Below are 18,941 nucleotides of genomic sequence, written 5' to 3'. Positions count from 1 at the left end.
TACATGTGTCTGGAGTTCGTTTACAGTGGCTAAAGGTCCTGGCGTGTTCATTCTCACTCACTCACTCTCTCTCTAAAAAATAAATCAGAAAAAAAAAATTAAGTGGTGATCTGACATTTAAAATCCCAATTCTCTGGTTATTAAGTTAAACATTAGTAATGGAGCCCTTTTAGGATGATGGAGGAGTTATTGAATCAGCATGAACGTTTAGTCATTTCTTGGGGACCCATGCAGAAGTAGTCCTTTGGACTGCTGGGGAATGGGGTGCACTTTGGGAAACTATAGATCCTCTGTGGCAGTTAATGGCAAGTGCTGAGTTTATGGCTAGTTTCGCCTACTCTGCTCACCCTTGCTAGCCACTAAGGTAAGCCAGGTGTGGTGGCGTACACCTTTAATCCCAGCACTTGGGAGGCAGGGGTAGGAAGATCTCCATGAGCTCAAGGCCACCCTGAGAATACATAGTGAATTTCAGATCAGCCTGGACTAAAGTGAGACCCTACCTTGAAACCCAAGCCCCCCCCCCCCAAAAAAAAATCCACTAAAGTACATCTATGGGTGTTAGGAGAACGCATTCTGTTTTAATAACTAGAATCTAGACCTCATTTCATCCTTTGGTTATCAAGTCCAAGATTATTAAGATAGATTTTGCTTAATCTTTTTTTAAATTTTTTGATTTATGTTTATTTATTTGAAAGTGACAGAGAAAGAGGCAGAGAGAGAGAGAGAGAGAGAGAGGGAGAAAGAATGGGCACAACAGAGCCTCCAGCCACTGCGAATGAACTCCAGATGCATGTGCCCTCTTGTGCACATGCTAACGTGGCTAACGTGGGTCCTGGGGAATTGAGCCTGGAACCAGGGTCCTTAGGCTTCACAGGCAAGTGCTTAACTGCTAAGCCATCTCTCCAGCCCCTTGCTTAATCTTTTTTTGAGGTCTAATTTTAATGACCAATTCCTTCTTTTATCTTGGAAAAATAATATTTCAGAGAGGTAAAAATGAGCTATTTCATCAACTTCCTCAGTAGTTTTTTTTCTGTGCACCTATTTGTGTCCCTGGGTACACATGTATTTAGGTGTGTATGTGCATGTGGAGGCCAGAGGTCAACACCAGATGTCTTCTTCAGTGGCTTTCTGTTACTATATCTTTTTTTCAGACTGCGTCTCACACTGAACCTGGAGTTCACCACGTTGGCTAGACTCACTAGCCAGCAAGTCTTAGGGATCTTCCCATATCTGCCTTCCGTAGTACTGGGGATCCAAACTCAGGTCCTCAGGCTTGTGAGGCGAGCGCTTGACCCACTGAGCCAACTGCATAGTCTTCCATCCACCCTTTTTGTAAGCACTTCTCTCAAATTACAAAGTTATTGCAGTGGCAAATGGCACTGATAAAATATACTTAGAACCTGTCCCAAATTTAAATCATCCAATGTTACTTTGTAGGTAGGTTTTTTGTTTGTTTGTTTGTTTGTTTGTTTGTTTGTTTTAATAAAATTTCAAGGAAGCTGGGCGTGGCAGTGCCCACCTTTAATCCCAGCACTTGGGAGGCAGAGGTAGGAAGATTGCATTGAGTTCAAGGCCAGCCTGGGCTAGAGTGAGACCCTAAGTCAGTAACACCAACAACACAAATTCAAGGAGATCCCAGCAAGCAGGTGAAAGCGCAGAAGGAACGTATAAAGCTGCCTCACCCGCAGCAGAACCGGACGTGCCGCAGCCCACCAGCCAGCAGCCGGGCAGGGAGGCGATGGGCAGGGAATGTGCGGGGGGTAGCCCCAGGATGAAATCGCATCTCTGCTCTTCTCAGGGGGCACCTCGCCCGCTCAATGGGAAGACATCACAGGAACGACGCCTCTGACGTTCATAAAGGATTGCGTCTCTTTCACAACCAATGTCTCAGCCAGGTATGGAAATAAAGACTCCAAGAGGAACCGAGGAGTTAGTTTTATTACATTTTGAGAAGTAAGAACAAAAGTTGTGCTCAATATAATTTTCTGCATGGGAGAGGAGGAGAGAAAGAAGATCCTTAACATTTTCTGAGCACAATTATCAAATAATTTTTTCTTAAAAGGTCTGTGTTTGATAAGGAGCAAAATCTTTTCTGGTTAAATGGGTATGTTAATAATACTTGGTCTGGATTCCATTATATACTCTGTTTTTTATTTTAATTTTATTATTATTGTTTTGATGTTGGGATCAAACCCAGGTCTGTCAACACACTAAACATGCTGTGGGTTGCCTTAAGCTATGAGGCTACTGTGTTGTAAGCAGCAGCTTTTAAATCCCCTCATCTTCACACTTCTGCTCTGTTTCCATTTTCCTCAGATTCTGGCTTGCAGACTGCCATCAGGTTTTGGAGACTGTGGGGTTAGCCTCACAGCTGTACAGAGAATTAATATGTGTTCCATATATGGCCAAGTTCGTGGTCTTTGCCAAGGTGAACGATCCTGTCGAGTCCTCCCTGCGATGCTTCTGCATGACGGACGACAAGGTGGACAAGACGTTAGAGCAGCAGGAGAACTTCGAGGAAGTGGCCAGAAGCAAAGACATTGAGGTACTGGGTCACAGAAGACGAGTTCATCCAGTGTACTCCTGGATGCCAGCATTCTTTGGGGGTCTTGCTGGCACACACCACAAATAGAAATACCAAGTACATAATTTGGCTGGGGGAAGAGGGGGTTATTGTAGAACTTTGATACAGATTCCTTCTCAAATAATTCTGTGTCTCTAAGTTTACCATAGTCCTGATGAGTCTAAGATGGTCTCTGTTTTCCTTTGGCTATTTGATTTTCCTCATTTTCAGGGTCACCATCCCCACATGCTAACTGTAATTTCCCTTTATCAAACTCCAAGAGTCTTGGGCTACATGAGTAAGTGATGTCAGGCACTCTCTCAGGCATGTTTAAAATTGTCCGAGGAGGACTGGAGGGATGGCTTAGTGGTTAAGGTATTTGCCTGCAAAGGCAAAGGATCCTGATTCAATTCCCCAGGACCCACATCACCCAGATGCACAAGGGGGCACACATGTCTGGAATTCATTTACAATGGCTAGAGGCCACTCTCTCTCTCTCTCCTTCTCTGTCAAATAAATAAAAATAAAATTGTCTGAGGAGACACATATAGCCCTGTGTAACGCATGTCCATGTAACAGTCTCTTGTCACCACTGAACCGGAAGCACACAATCTTTTTGTTCATGGCAAACACCACCATGGAAGTCATTCTGTCCAACAGAGACCAATGTACGGGATATACATGTCAGTCCGTGAGTGCTATGTGGTTTAAAGTTCTTCTGACTCGAGATAATATTCAATTATGTATTTCTTTTACTCTGGAAGGTTCTGGAAGGAAAACCTATTTATGTTGATTGTTACGGAAATCTGGCTCCACTTACCAAAGGAGGACAGCAGCTTGTTTTTAACTTTTATGCTTTCAAAGAAAATAGACTGCCATTTTCCATCAAGGTAAATCACCCTTACCAGAGGCTCTGTGTATTAAAAAGAAAGAGAAAAATCTTAGAGAATAAAATGTTTTAAATCACTTATTTAATCTGAACTATCCCACCAAACCCAAATCATAAGAACAAGAGTAGGTTGTTAATCTAATTCCATGATGATGAGTTTTTAAGCTAATAAAACTTCATAATTAGTAATTCCTCACATTTAAAAACTGTATTAGTGGTTTAACTTTAAATGTTTTTAAAACAACCTAGAGTAAAACATGCCACATCGGGTTAGCTTTGATTTCCATTGCTGTTGGAGCTAGAGACCATTTAGGAAACCTTCCTCCCTCCTCCCTGAAGAACTGGAGACAGCACGACACTTGTTCTGTTATTGTTACCTGCTGTTTTCGAAACGCTGGCTTTGGGGCTGGAGAGATGGCTCAGCAGTTAAGATATTGCCTGCAAAGCCTAACAGCCTAGGTCTGATTCCCCAGCATCCACATAGAGCCAGTTGCACAAAGTGGCACGTACATCAGGAGTTCTCTCTCTCTGCTTGCAAACAAATAAATCAAACATTTTTTTTTTTAAATCTGTGGCTTTGACGAAAAGTAATTGTTAGGCAGAACAAAATTGCATACAGTCCAGAATGCATTGCCAGATAAAACACATAGGCAGCAGTCCTGTTGTTTACGCTAGGAACTGGGCTTGTGTGTCTCACCAAGAACTGTCACCATCCCTTTCCTTTTCCCACCTCCCTAAGCCCAGACAGGACTCTGTCCCTTTCTGTGACTGCCAACTCCCACTATTCTTCCAGATCAGAGACACCAGCCAGGAGCCCTGTGGCCGCCTGTCTTTTCTGAAAGAACCAAAGACAACCAAAGGGCTGCCTCAGACAGCCGTCTGCAACTTGAACATCACGCTGCCGGCACACAAAAAGGTATCTTTTAAGACTGGTTTCTTGTCTCTTTCTTTCCCCGGTCTTCGAGGCGTGGGCCCTTGGTTCGTAACTAAGGAATGCTTTGTAACGTGGTCCAAGCTCTTGAAAGTCAGGTTTTCTTAGTCTCCTTGTACAGAGAAAGTGTTGTGGCTGTGCTGTTCAGGTCGTACAGTCCGTATGATGGAGTCCTCGTCGGTAGTTTGTAGACCTTTATGCTTCCAAATGATGTCACACGTTAACCTGCCGTGGATGTACAGTTTTTGATACCTTTTTTGTTGTTGGCTTCTTTTGATTTGCTTTCTAAACCAGCTTGCATCTTTGTGCTCCCTACTCAGTCCTTTTCATATCCTGATATTCTTTTCCCTGCTGTCCATCATAATATTCCTTGTCTCTGCAATGCATCTTGGGACCAAAAGGAGACAGAGTCAGACCAAGATGATGAGGTAATATGAACACTTCCGCTTTTATTCTCTCTGAGGTAGAATAGTTGTTGGATGTGTATGCAAAAGGTTGAAGAAAGATGACGTGGGGGAAACGCATGACTTAGATTTTTGTAGATCTTAGCCTACGTGAGGTAAAGATACATTTTTTTTCCTTAAAACTGATTTAGTGTCTGTCCATATGGACCTATGAACATGCACGTATATTTCACCTTGTGATGTTAAAAGCCAAACTGAGGTCATTTAAGCATCTTTATGTGTATCAGATTGGCATGTGCACACTCCCATTATTTTTGTTTCATGTGTATATTAGTACTGACTTACTACCTGCTGTGTTACAACTTTTAAATGTAGACTAGGGAATTTATTGAATAAGTCAACTTATGTTCGTGTAATATAAATATGTTCTTCTATTTTAGCTTTAAAAAGTTTACTTTGGCCATTTTTTTAAGAGTGTGGTTGCTCAGTTACACTTTGAAGGAATTTTTCTTAAGCTAAGTATTTGTGTGTGCTAATTGGAATTTAAAAGCTGATGTTAGTAGTAGCAGCCTTAATATGACTGCTAGCAAAGCCATTGGCCTCTTTTTAATCTCCCTATATATATACTTTATGCCTATTAACAGTAACCCTGGGAGTAAGTAAGCAGGCTAACAGTTTATGTGCGTGCCTTTCCCCCGTGGACGTACTCCATGGCGAGTGTACTTTGTGGTGTCTGTGCTCCTGGTGTGAATGAATTTGAGGAAACCGACTGCCCACAGCTGAAGTCTGCCATGTCGTCTCTCGTTTGTAGTTCTCTGTAGTCTGTGTTGGTACTCTTAAGTTTGCTAAGCTGTGGGGTGTGTTGTCGAGATGTGGGGCAGGTGGCGACTGCGTCCTAGTAGAAAATCAATTATTTTCAAGAAGAAAATGCACATAAGAAGGAAAACAGGATGAACAGGTATCAGCACGCCATCTTACAAGACGCTTCGACGCTGTGGGAACGCCGGGGAGGTTGGAAACCGTCTTTCCTTTTCTTTTTCAGGCTGAGAAAGCTGACAGACGGCAGAGTTTTGCCTCCTTAGCTTTACGTAAGCGTTACAGCTACCTGACTGAGCCTGGAATGAGTGAGTTTCCTAACACGTTTACTAATCTGTGTTGATTTTGATAAGAAGAGACATTTTTTCTATACAAACTAAATTTTGGTGTCATTTGGGAAACAAGAAAAAGATCATTATGAAATTAACCTCCTACACATGGTTGAAGATACAAAATATAAACAGCCCCAGCTCATTGCTACAAAAAGTTGTTTTCTTTAAAGCCAGTAACTAATTTTATTATTGACAAAACTATATTTTCTTTCAAAACTTTGATTTTACCTTAATGACTATTAATGTGCTAGGAGATAAGTGTCAGCATTGTTTGAAATCTGTGCACAGTAGAGAAAAGACTTACTCCTGTCTGGGTCGGGACAAAGAACTGCGTGGTCACCTGGCTGTCATCACGGCTTTCTTTTTAAAGCAAGGTCGCCGCAGGCGCCTTCCAGTGCCGTCCCTTCCCCCGTCCTGCTCCTGCGCGTGCTGTGTTCTTGCCCTCCGAGCCGCACCTCTACCTTCTCCCCCACGGTCTCGCTCGGCCCCCAGTGAAAATCTCTGTTTGGAGGCTAAGCTGGGGGAGCCCTTTTCTGTGGAGGTCGTGGTTTTCTGTGAGCTGGCCCGCAAGGCAGATATACACTCTTTTGGTCATGTTTACTCTGTCTTTCTCTGCCGCTTCCCTTTCCTTACCTCATCCTTGTGGTGTTCATATCTGGTGTCCACCATAGTCCTGGAGAGAACTCACACCCCCAAGGGGACAGAACAGAGTGCAGGAGGCAGAGCTGTGTTTGGTTAGTGTAGAGTCTTGCTACTGTGACCAGTTAAGAGCCTTAATTTGGAAGAGTTATTTTAAAAATAATTTTTCAAGGCTAGGGAGATGACTCAGTGAGGAGGAAAAAAAAAATGTGCTACCTTGTTGTTGCTGGGACAAAACACTGACCAGAAGCAGTTTATGGGAGGAAGGGGTTTGTTTGGTTTCCAGTCTCAAGGGGAGCTTTCATCACGGCACAGCAGAGCAGAGGCTGGGCATCGCATCCCGCCACAGCAGCTGGGAGGCAGCGGCAAGCGTGAGCTCAGTCAGGCAAGGAAGGCCTGGCCTGCAACACTCCTCCTCCAGCAAGGCCTCACCTTCCAAGTTGCCACCAGCCAGGGACTGGGGACATTTCACGTTCAAACTACCACACTGTGCAAGCATGAAGACCTTAGTGGCGGTTTGTGTCTGTAATCCCATCACTGGGAGACAGGAGAACCCCTGGCTTGCTGGCTAGCTGAATCAATGAATTCCAAGTTTACTGTGAGATTTCATCTTAAAAAATAAGGTGGAGAGCACTTAATAAACCTAATGTCAACCTCTGACCCTATATCGCATGTGTGCGTGCACACACATACACACAGACTCAAAACTTTTTCACTAGTCATCCATTCCTAGCTGCTTCCTATTGGTTCATACTTAGCATCGTGGGTGATTAGAAGTTTCCCACACCTATTGTGAATTCTTTTCATTTTTGATTTTTCAAGGTAGGGTGTCACTCTAGGCCAGGCTGACCGAAAACTCACTATGTAGTCTCAAGGTGTCCCCGAACTCACCATGATTCTCCTACCTCTGCCTCACAAGTGGCACCATGCCCGGCTCCTTTTCTGAATTCTTATTTTTGCCACCCAGCGTGCCTTTGGCATAGGTAGCAGGAATTGCTCCACTACTTGGCTCAGGTGGTCCTAGCATAGTTCATTTGAGTCCCACTGTGACGACCAATAAAGTTTTCATATACAGATACAAGACATGGCAAAGGGGAGAATCCAAGCCATAGACTGACACACTCATGAACATCCCTTCAGATCTGTGTTTTCTCCTCTCACAGAAATGTCCAGAAATAAAGTAACGCCTACTGTGCTACATACACAACAGCCAGGGGAGTGGGCGTGCACGTGGCTGGAAGGCTTTTAGGTAGAGCTAGGCTGGTGTGACTTTGGAATCCTTTCCCTAGAGACCTTTACTGAGTAGTTGTATTGGATAGGCTTGTTGAACTGGCTACTTGTCAGAGGCATTTATGCAATGGGCAGATCTCCTGGGATTCTGTCCCTCACATGTTGCTTCCCCAGTGTGGGCTGAGTGAGGTTCTGCTCACAAAAAATGTTCTTGGTGTCAGATGTGCTTGTGTTTCTTTTGGGAGAAGGAAAGGGGTCTTTCTGTGTGTTTTACAACAGCGTGGTGACCGGGGGAATAGAAAGGATAAAAAAGCACCAAAGAAAACTAAGGAGGCATCACAGTTACTGAAGGTGTCAGGACTCTAAGTAAATGCTACTTTCTTCTTGTCACCCTGTCCTTCCCTGCCACCAAGGGTTAGGGATAAATTCTGGTGAAATTGGTTATCTGCCATCTAGCATCTCCTTGATGACAAGAGGTGTCGCAGAATGTGTGTCCTTAAAGCCTCTCAGGTCGAACCCATGCTTATTTGTTTGTTCCTTGACCAATATAAAACCACAGATGTGGTTCAAAGAACTTCTTATAAGGGAGACAGGCTTCAGAAGTAAAGGAGAGACATTTTGCCAGTTTGGTTCTGAGAGTTATTAAAAAAAAATCTCTTGAAACATACACTGAGCCCAAACAGCCCCACATGCACTGGCAGTGAGTGTGGCAAGTCCCAAGTGCAAAGCAACAGAAAGTCAAGGATTTGGGCTGGGAGGGGTTGTGACCGTGTGTTCTTTCGTGGTTCTGTTCTCGGTAGTATGTAAGCCCAGGAAGGACATTTTCTGAACATTTGACTTTAAGTGCAAGGAAGGTCTTGACCCGTGTGAGAATAGATGTTAATCTGAGGACTGGACCATCGGCAGTGGCCAGGCGTGACATGAGGAAGAGCATCGAATACAAGGCAGAGTTTCATGACGTTTTCTGGTTGCACTCTTATTCCTAACCATGCTTCCTTGGAGTTGGGGCTATTCCCAACTCATACACTGAACTTTAGCCCGTGCAGGCATTCCACATCTCTCTGGCCAGTTTGCTTTACCTAACAGAGCTGTGGAAGTAGGGTGTACATACCTCATTTGTGTCTTTCTGGCCCCATTGCTATAAGAATGTTGGGATATCCATCTTCCTAGATGGAGATCCATCTTGTGACTGCTCTAGGCTTTGGGGTACCCATGAATCCCATAAATATTCTAAAAAAGCATGAGAATTGGTATTTTGCATTTGGTGAACCAAAAATTACACTTATACTTGAACCATATCCCAGTCAGTAACTAGAGGATCATTAAAATATGTTTGTCCTATTTGGAATTTTCCCTGTGATACCTTTTGAGAATTAAAAGTAGAGGAGATGAAAAATATGAGACAAACTATGTGCTTTTAATCTGTAATAAAGAAATAGATTTATTTTGTTGTCAACATATTTTATAATACACTGTATTTTAAATACTTTTCTAAAATCTCAAAAGGTACCAAGACTTCACATCTCATGGAAAAAGTGTACTCTTCTTCCCAAATGTTCTTGAGAAAGTATTTTTAAAGGTTAAATACTATGCTTAATATTGCAAATTGTTCTCACCAGCTTATTCGCCATGATATATTGCGCATGATGAAATGTTTTGAGTTGCTTTGCTTGCTTAGGGTAACCATGAGCCATATTTTCTGTTTATTTTCCCTGTGTGTGTGTACACATGCATTTTAAAAATTATTTCATACTGTGTTTTCTCCCCTCCCATCAAAAGGAATATACTGCATGGAAGAGAGAAATGCAAACATTCCTTTTCTTTTTCTTTTTTTTTTTTTTTGTTTGTTTTGTTTAAGATTTTGGTTTCCAATTCTGACTCAAAAATTCTTGCTCTTATTGGCTTTTTATGGGTGTGAAGCGTAACCGAGTTGTGCATGGACAATACAGATTTCAAATCCAGTGGCCTCACAGTTTGCACATCAGTTGCCTGTCTCTTAATTATTATTTTGGACTCTGCATGACCTAGGCTTGACTGGTTTCCAAAAAAATAAGTAAATAAGAAAAAAAATACAGCAACAAAAAAGAGCTTCATATACTTAATGTACGGGTTTGTAATGGTTCTGAGCAGGTGCAGAGAGAATGTTCTAGATGATTAGACTGTGTTACGTGGCTGCACAGAGCAAACATAGAAGTACAGGCAGAGCAGAGCAGCTGCTGCTCATCCCAGCCCAGCACACAAGAAAGTCAATAGGAAGTAAGGGAGCAGCTTCTGTCATGGTTCTTTTCCACATCAGTCCTCTCCTCGTGTCGTCTGTTTCCCATCGTTGGCCTCTTTCTTTGCGATGTGCTTCTGTGTTTCATTTCACACTGCCTTGATGTTTGTTTTCCTTTAAAAAAAAAAAAAACTTTGGATTATCATATGTAGCTTTTTTTTGTGTGTCTCTTAATCATTCCTTTTTTGTTTTTTTTTTTTTTTTTTGCCTATTCCATCTGAAATCATGCAAACAATTGTACTTGCTTTTGTAATATTTCAAAGTTTACTGACCAATTTTTTTTCTCTGGTCTCTCTGTTTCTCAATCATTTTTGTTGATTTTTGTGTTTGATTTTCATTTTGAAAATTTAAGAAACAGTTGAACGGAGTGCGGGAGCAACGAGATCCCTCCCTACCACTTACTCATACAAGCCATTCTTTTCTACAAGACCATACCAGTCCTGGACAACAGCTCCAAGTACAATGCCCGGGCCGGCCAAGTCAGGCTTCACTTCCTTATCCAGTTCTTCCTCGAACACGCCATCAGCTTCTCCGTTAAAATCCATATGGTCTGTCTCGACTCCTTCTCCAATCAAAAGCACATTAGGCGCCTCAACTACATCTTCAGTTAAATCCATTAGTGACGTGGCATCTCCAATTAGATCTTTTCGGACAATTGCTTCACCAATAAAAACAGTGGTGTCACAGTCTCCATACAATATCCAAGTTGCCTCTGGTACCCTGGGTAGAGCTCCCACAGTCACGGAGACTATGCCCTTAAAAGGGTTGACACCCAACTCTACGTTTTCCCCTCGAACTTCTCCCGTAACAACTGCTGGGTCCCTTCTGGAGAGGTCATCCATTACTATGACTCCCCCTGCCTCCCCCAAATCAAACATTAACATGTATTCCTCAAGTTTGCCATTTAAATCAATTATTACATCAGCAGCACCACTCATCTCTTCACCTTTAAAGTCCGTGGTGTCTCCAGCCAAGTCAGCAGGTGATGTCATTTCGTCAGCTAAGGTTACGACGATGGCATCTTCTCTCTCTTCTCCCCTGAAACAGATGTCTGGGCATGCAGAGGTAGCACTGGTCAATGGGTCCATCTCTCCTCTGAAGTATCCATCGTCATCAACTGTAATTAATGGGTGCAAGGCCACTGCCACATTGCAGGACAGAATGTCTGCAGCCACAAGCTCGGTAGAGAGCGCAGCAACGGACACATTGGAGAAAGTGTTTTCTGCCACTACAGCCATGCCGTTCTCCCCGCTCAGGCCCTGCGTCCCGGCATCCCCATCCGCTTTCCCGTCTCTGAGGACTCCCTCCGCAAGGGCGCTCTACACTTCCCTCGGGTCATCGTCCATCGCTGCAACTACCTCACCTGTGACTTCGTCAATAATAACAGTGCCAGTGTACTCCGTAGTCAATGTTTTGCCAGAACCAGCATTAAAGAAACTTCCAGACTCTAATTCACTTACAAAGTCAGCAGCCACCACACTGTCCCCCATCAAAACATTGACCACGGAGACACGTCCTCAGCCCCATTTTAATCAAACTTCATCTCCCATTAAATCATCGTTACTCCTTGCACCCTCTGCCCTGAAGCTGTCTGCACCATCGTCTTTATCTTCCAGTCAGGAGATCTTAAAAGACGTGGCTGAGATGAAGGAGGACCTCATGCGCATGACCGCCATCCTGCAGACGGATGTGCCTGAGGAGAAGCCATTCCAACCCGAGCTCCCCAGAGAAGGGAGGATGGAAGACGAAGAGCCGTTCAAAATTGTCGAGAAAGTAAAGGAAGACCTCGTGAAAGTGAGTGAGATCCTCAAAAAGGATGTGTGTGTAGAGAACAAAGGCCCACCCAAGTCCCCAAAGAGCGATAAGGGACAGTCTCCCGAGGACGACTGGGCAGAATTCACTTCAGAAGAAATAAGAGAAGCCAGACAGGCAGCTACCAGCCACGCCCCATCTCTGCCCGAGCGAGTGCATGGGAGGGCCAAAGCTCCCTCCGACAAGGACTACAGCCTGACCAAAGTGATCGATTACCTGACCAGTGACATCGGGAGCAGTTCGCTGGCCAACCTAAAGTATAAGTTCGAGGATGCCAAGAAGGATGGCGAGGAGAGACAGAAGAGGATCTTGAAGCCAGCCATGGCACTGCAGGAGCACAAACTCAAAATGCCGCCGGTCTCCATGAGGCCTTCCACCTCAGAGAAGGAACTGTGTAAGATGGCAGACTCCTTCTTCGGAGCAGATACTATCTTAGAATCGCCGGATGACTTTTCCCAACACGACCAGGATAAAAGTCCCTTGTCGGACAGTGGCTTTGAGACGAGAAGTGAAAAAACCCCTTCGGCCCCACAAAGTGCTGAAAGCACCGGCCCTAAGCCACTTTTTCACGAAGTCCCCATCCCCCCCGTCATCACGGAGACGAGAACTGAAGTGGTCCATGTGATCAGGAGCTATGAGCCCTCTGCCGGGGACGCCTCCCAGCCCCAAGCCGAGGAGCCTGCGTCTCCCAAACCTTCACCTACGTTTATGGAGCTGGAAGCAAAGCCCACCACATCAAGCATTAAGGAAAAGGTGCAAGCATTCCGAATGAAGGCCAGCAGTGAGGAAGAGGACCACAGCCGGGTCCTGGGCAAGGGTGTGCGCGTTAAAGAAGAGACGCACATCACCACAACCACCAGAACGGTTTACCACTCTCCACCAGGCAGCGAGGGGGCCTCCGAAAGAATCGAAGAGACCATGTCAGTCCACGACATCATGAAGGCCTTTCAGTCCGGACGGGACCCCTCCAAAGAACTGGCTGGTCTCTTTGAACACAAGTCGGCCACCGCGTCCCCCGATGTAACCCCAGCCCAGCACGCAGAGAAGGACACCCAAATGAAACCCAAACTGGAGCGCATAATAGAAGTCCACATCGAAAAAGGTAACCGCGCTGAGCCCACTGAAGTCATTATTAGAGAGACCAAAAAACATCCCGACCAGGAAACGTATGTGTATCAGAAAGACTTATCCCGGGGAGATATTAACCTAAAAGATTTTCTGCCAGAAAAACACGATGCTTTCCCATGTCCCGAGGAGCAGGGTCAGCAAGAAGAAGAGCTGACTGCCGAAGAGTCCTTACCTTCCTACCTAGAATCTTCCAGAGTGAACACCCCCGTGTCCCAAGAAGAGGACAGCCGCCCCAGCTCCGCTCAGCTCCTGTCCGATGACTCTTACAAAGCTCTGAAGCTCTTGAGCCAGCACTCAGTAGAGTACCATGATGATGAGCTGTCAGAACTGAGAGGGGAGTCTTACAGGTTTGCTGAGAAAATGCTTCTGTCAGAAAAGCTAGATGTGTCTCATTCTGATACCGAGGAATTGGTAACAGACCTTTCAGGACCCCCTAGCTCAGAGTTACAGGGGTCTGATAAGCGGGCCAGAGAAAAAGTAGCCACTGTCCCTAAAAAAGAAATTCTCTCCAAAATGTATAAAGATGTGTCTGAAAATGGTATAGGGAGAGTATCTAAAGATGAGCATTTTGATAAAGTGGCCATGTTACACTACTCTGGCGAAGTTAGTGGTCCCAAACATGCCATGTGGATGCGCTTGACTGAGGACAGACTAGACAGAGGTAGAGAGAAGTTGATATACGAAGATAGGGTGGACAGGACTGTGAAGGAGGCTGAAGAGAAACTGACTGAAGTGTCACAGTTCTTTCGTGACAAAACCGAGAAGCTCAAAGATGAACTGCAGTCCCCAGAGAAAAAGCCACGCCCCCAAAACGGAAAAGAGTACTCCTCCCAGAACTCCGCGGGTGGCAGCCCTGAGAAGATGTTGACAGAACTGCTGGTTTCCAATGACGAGTGGGTGAAGGCCAGGCCGCGGGGCCCCGACGGGCAAGGCTTCGCCCAGGCCGAGGAGAGGAGACCATCCAGTCGGCCCGGCAGCCCAGAGCACAGAGTTCCATCCCAGCGCGCTGAGCATGGCCCGCCCACTGCCGAGACCAAAGCAGCCCAGTCTGGATTTCAGCTCAAGCAATCTAAACTCAGTGCCATTAGGTTAAAGTTTGAACAAGGTACCCACGTGAAGAGTAAAGAAGACCTGGCTCAAGAAGAAAAAAAGCCTGATGGCCTATCCAGAATCCCGGTGAAAAAGGACCAGGAGAGCAGGCTACCTGTGTACCAAGTGTTTGCTAGAGAGAAACAGCAGAAGGCCACAGACCTCTCCGAGGAAGGCGTGTCTGTGCAAAACGATGTTTTGGTATTGAAAGCTAAAGAGGAGCTTACCCACAGCAGTGAGGTTGTGAGTGAATCCGACCCTGAGGATTTGAGCAGACAGAGAACTGGTGTGCCAAGTCAGGCGACGCCCGGCACGTTGCCCGAGCGTCATGCCAAAGACATGGCATGTCGTGTCACGTCAGATTTAGCAGCCAAGGGGCCATGGGACAATAAGGTCTTTAGAACGTGGGAGAGCTCTGGGGCCACTAACAATAAGTCTCAGAGAGAGAAACTCTCACATATGCTTGTTGATGATGTCAGAGAGAAACTCAGTGGTCGCCCCGAGGGTAAAATGGTGGATCAGAGGAGTGAATTCCTGCCTGTGACTGAGAGGGAACACAAGGTGTTAACGAACGGCTCTCTCTCAGAAATTAAGGAAATGACTGTAAAATCTCCCTCCAAGAAAGCGTTATACAGGGAGCACCTTGTCAAAGAAGGGGAGCCTCCGGGAGGCGCTCTCGACCAGCCTCCCAGGAGAAGCGAGAGCTCTCCAGGGTCTCACATCCCCGTCAGAGTCGCTGACGGTAGGAGGGTGCTGCCGCCTCACATTCCCGAGGGGTTTGGCGAGCAGTCGACTTTTCCAAAACATGAACTCTCACAAAAAGGGTCCCAACCCAGTCTGAGTAAAGAGACAGTTGATACCCAGCACTTTAACTCTGTAGACGATGAAAAAGTTACCTATTCTGAAATCAGCAAAGTTTCCAGACATCAGAGTTATGTAGGCTTATGCCCGCCTCTCGATGACACCGAGACCTCCCCCACGAAATCTCCTGATTCTTTAGAGTTTAGCCCAGGAAAGGACTCTCCCTCTAGTGAGGTGTTCGAGCACAGTCCCACGGACGGGCTGGGAAAGCTAGCCCCACTAGCCCAGTCAGAGGGAGGGAAAGAGATAAAAACCTTACCCGTTTATGTCAGCTTTGTACAAGTGGGGAAGCAATACGAAAAGGAGATACAACAAGGAAGCGTGAAAAAGATCATAAGTCAGGAATGTAAGACGGTGCAAGAGACCAGGGGGACGTTTTATACAACTAGACAGCCCAAGCCACCGCCTTCTCCCCAAGGCAGCCCAGAAGATGACACTCTAGAACAAGTGTCCTTTCTAGACAGCTCGGGGAAGAGCCCTTTGACCCCAGAAACACCCAGTTCAGAGGAAGTGAGTTACGAGTTCACGTCTAAGACCCCAGACTCGCTTATAGCTTACATACCAGGCAAACCCAGCCCCATCCCCGAGGTCTCTGAAGAATCGGAGGAGGAGGAACAGGCCAAATCCATGTCCCTGAAGCAGGTGACAGGGGAACGCGCCCCAGTGGAGCGGGCCATGGCTAGTGACGGGAGCAGTGACTGTCTCCAAAGACCCAAAAGCAACAGGGTTGCCTACATTGAGTTTCCCCCTCCTCCCCCGCTGGATGCCGACCAGACGGAGTCAGATAAGAAGCACCATTATGTCCCTGACAGGGAGGTTGGCATGATCGAGGTCAGTCTGCAGGATGAGTCTGACAAGTACCAGCTGGCCGAACCCGTCATCAGGGTGCAGCCCCCGTCGCCAGTTCCTCCAGGGGCAGATGCCAGTGAATCCAGCGACGACGAATCTATGTACCACCCCATCCCTGTTAAAAAATACACCTTCAAGCTAAAGGAAGTCGAGGAGGAACAGAAAGATGTGGCAAAACCCAGAACTTCTGCTGCAAAGGAGAGTAACGGATCTGGAAAAGAGAATGATTTGGGCCTTGGCCTTGACTCGCCACAGAATGAAACGGCTCAGAATGGGAACAATGACCAATCCATCACTGAGTGCTCCATCGCCACCACCGCGGAGTTTTCTCATGATACTGACGCCACGGAGATTGACTCTCTGGATGGCTACGACCTCCAAGACGAAGACGATGGCCTGACCGAGAGCGATTCCAAACTCCCAAGTCAAACCGCGGAGCCCAAGAAAGATGTCTGGAACACAGAGGGCATTCTGAAATCGGCCGATCGCTCTTTCAGTCAGAGTAAACTGGAAGTCATTGAGGAGGAGGGGAAGGTAGGGCCAGATGAAGACAGGCCGGCTTCACAGAGCTCATCTGAAAGGACTCCCGAGAAGGCAGATCAGAAGTCAGGGGCTCAGTTCTTCACCCTGGAAGGCAGACACCCAGACAGATCGGTGTTTCCCGATACTTACTTCAGTTACAAAACAGATGACGAATTCGCCACACCTTTTAAAACAGTTGCCACCAAAGGTCTCGATTTCGACCCTTGGTCTAACAACCGAGGGGACGATGATGTTTTTGATGGTAAATCGCGGGAAGATGACACTAAGCCTTTTGGTCTGGCGGTGGACGACCGCTCCCCGGCAACCACCCCGGACACAACGCCAGCCAGAACGCCAACTGATGAAAGTACCCCAACTAGTGAGCCTAACCCCTTCCCATTTCACGAAGGGAAAATGTTTGAGATGACTCGCAGTGGTGCGATTGACATGAGCAAGAGGGATTTTGTGGAAGAGAGGCTCCAATTTTTTCAGATTGGTGAGCATACTTCTGAAGGGACGTCAGGGGACCAGGGGGAAGGGGATAACAGTATGGTCACTACCACCCCACAGCCACAGTCAGGGGACACCACTGTAGAAACTAACCTAGAGAGAGATGTAGAGGTGCCTACAGCCGAACCTAACCCCAGCACCCCGCCTGGCGGAGAGTGTCAGGAAGGCACTGCCGGTAGTGGCTCTCTGGAGAAGTCCGCAGCAGCCTCCGCCAACACCTCCAAAAGTGACCCCAAGTCACGCACGCCTATAAAAATGGGAATTTCCGCATCCACCATGACCGTGAAGAAAGAAGGCCCTGGAGAAGTGACAGATAAGCCAGAGGCTGTGGTGACCAGTTGTCAGGGGCTAGAAAATGAAACTACAGTGACCCCAAACACAGGCACTAGCCAGATGGGCGCTAGGCCCCAAGAGAAGCATGACTTTCAAAAGGATAATTTTAATAACAACAATAATTTGGATTCTTCCACTATCCAGGCAGATAACATTCCAAGTAACGTAGTTCTGACAGAGCCTCCTGCACCCACTTGTACCACAGAGAAAGCTAATCCAGTAAAAGTCTCCTCAGGAAAAAAGACAGGGGTACCACAAGGACACTGCACCAGAGATAAGCAGAAAGCTCCTGGAGAGCAGCCCAGGACAAAGGAATCCATAGGGGTTAGGCGAAAATCCAAGCTTCCTGTAAAGGCCACTTCACCAAAAGATATCTTCCCACAAAACCATATGCCAAACAATAGAACGAGTAAAATGAAGCAGGTTAGTCAATGTGAGAAAAGCAAAACCCTTCCTACTTCTTCATGCATAGATGCCAAGTCCCGAATTCCAGTAAAACACACACACAGGGAAGACCCTGCTTCAGGTAGAAAAGTATGTGCCACACAAAAGCAAGGGCCACCAGAGAAAGGCAGAAGCAAACAGCTTCCGTCCAAGTTGCCAGTCAAGGTAAGATCCACCTATGTCACCTCCTCCTCCTCCTCCACCACCACGAGCACAGCTAAAGTTAGGAAAAGTCAGTCTAAGGAAGTGTGTAAACATTCCATTGAATATTTTAAGGGAATTAGTGGTGAGACCCTAAAGCTTGTGGACCGCCTCTCTGAAGAAGACAGAAAGATGCAGTTGGAGCTGTCCGATGAGGAAGAGAGTACCTCAAGAACCACGTCGTTGTCCGAGCCTTCCCGGGGTGGCCAACCTTCACTTACCACGAAGTCCGCTAGAGATAAGAAAACAGAGTCCGCGCCTTTAAAATCAAAGAGTGAACAGGCCGGCAGTGGGAGGAGGAGCAGTAGGAGGACTGGTGAGAACGAAGGCAGTCAGGTCTCGGGCTCTCTTCGCTCCCATCCTGGAGAGAAGCATAGTTTGTGAACACTTTCCAACTCGTAGACCCTAGTTGCATGAGCTGTTGTGATTGCCTGTGGAGTGACTTAACCGTAGTTTCTCATTCCGTCATTGTCATCTGTCTGTGCTGTCCTATATACTCTTCTCTGTCCCTGTTAATCCAACGACACCGTAGACAGCTAGGGAAGCATGCCGAAGCTAAATGATGTCGTGCGAGATGAACGACTTTTTGTACTTTTGCTGTGCTGATGGAGCACAGGTACTCAGACTCCTCCACGGTGTTTCTGTAGCTCGCTCGCCAGCATGTCCGATCGCATTACATTATGAGCATCCATGTAGTGTGACATGTAGTCTGACATAGGCAAGGAACGCATAAGCCGTGTGGAAAAGGAGTGTTCGTGCAGGCGACTAGGACACGTCCTAAGTGTGTGGTGTTAGTGCTAGTCTCTGTAAGAGCTGAGTATTGCTAAAAAGCAATTTTCCAGTGTCGTATCTTTCTTGATGATTATTTTAATTAAGAAATTGTAAATCGTAGGTCCCCAGAGTCCATGTGAACGGACAGATATCAGGATGGCAATAGTAGCCGACCACCTGGGACTTAGTTGGACAGGTAAGTGCAGCTGTTCTACAACGAGACAAGTGCTATTCCCAATGTCCTTGCCTTCTCCCATGCAGTCCATCACATGTATCTTTCAAAGGAAGTATAAGCACTGACTAAAACACTGTGTCATCCATAATTCTACCTGCCCAGAGGAA

At 46.3% G+C, this 18,941-nt stretch overlaps 1 protein-coding gene across 10 annotated transcripts in view; it reads left to right on the top strand.

Annotated features, from left to right (window-relative positions):
* Ank3 (ankyrin 3) overlaps positions 1-18,941 on the top strand; it is a 312,648-nt gene that overhangs the window by 264,330 nt on the left and 29,377 nt on the right. For 6 of the 10 annotated variants that reach the window (XM_045137124.1, XM_045137125.1, XM_045137123.1 and 3 more), the window contains 6 exons: positions 1,799-1,895; positions 2,317-2,545; positions 3,328-3,453; positions 4,246-4,368; positions 5,830-5,911; positions 18,721-18,795. In XM_045137124.1, the coding sequence (XP_044993059.1) occupies positions 1,799-1,895; positions 2,317-2,545; positions 3,328-3,453; positions 4,246-4,368; positions 5,830-5,911; positions 18,721-18,795 (732 nt within the window). Of the gene's footprint in view, positions 1-1,798; positions 1,896-2,316; positions 2,546-3,327; positions 3,454-4,245; positions 4,369-4,784; positions 4,812-5,829; positions 5,912-10,431; positions 18,145-18,720; positions 18,796-18,941 lie in introns of all 10 variants that reach the window. The other 4 variants (XM_045137120.1, XM_045137119.1, XM_045137121.1 and 1 more) reach the window with 3 other exon arrangements.

This window comes from Jaculus jaculus, chromosome 18, assembly GCF_020740685.1.
Source record: "Jaculus jaculus isolate mJacJac1 chromosome 18, mJacJac1.mat.Y.cur, whole genome shotgun sequence".
NCBI lineage: Eukaryota > Metazoa > Chordata > Mammalia > Rodentia > Dipodidae > Jaculus > Jaculus jaculus.
Note: the sequence above shows the minus strand (reverse complement) of the source record. Positions and strands in the feature narration are given on the sequence as shown.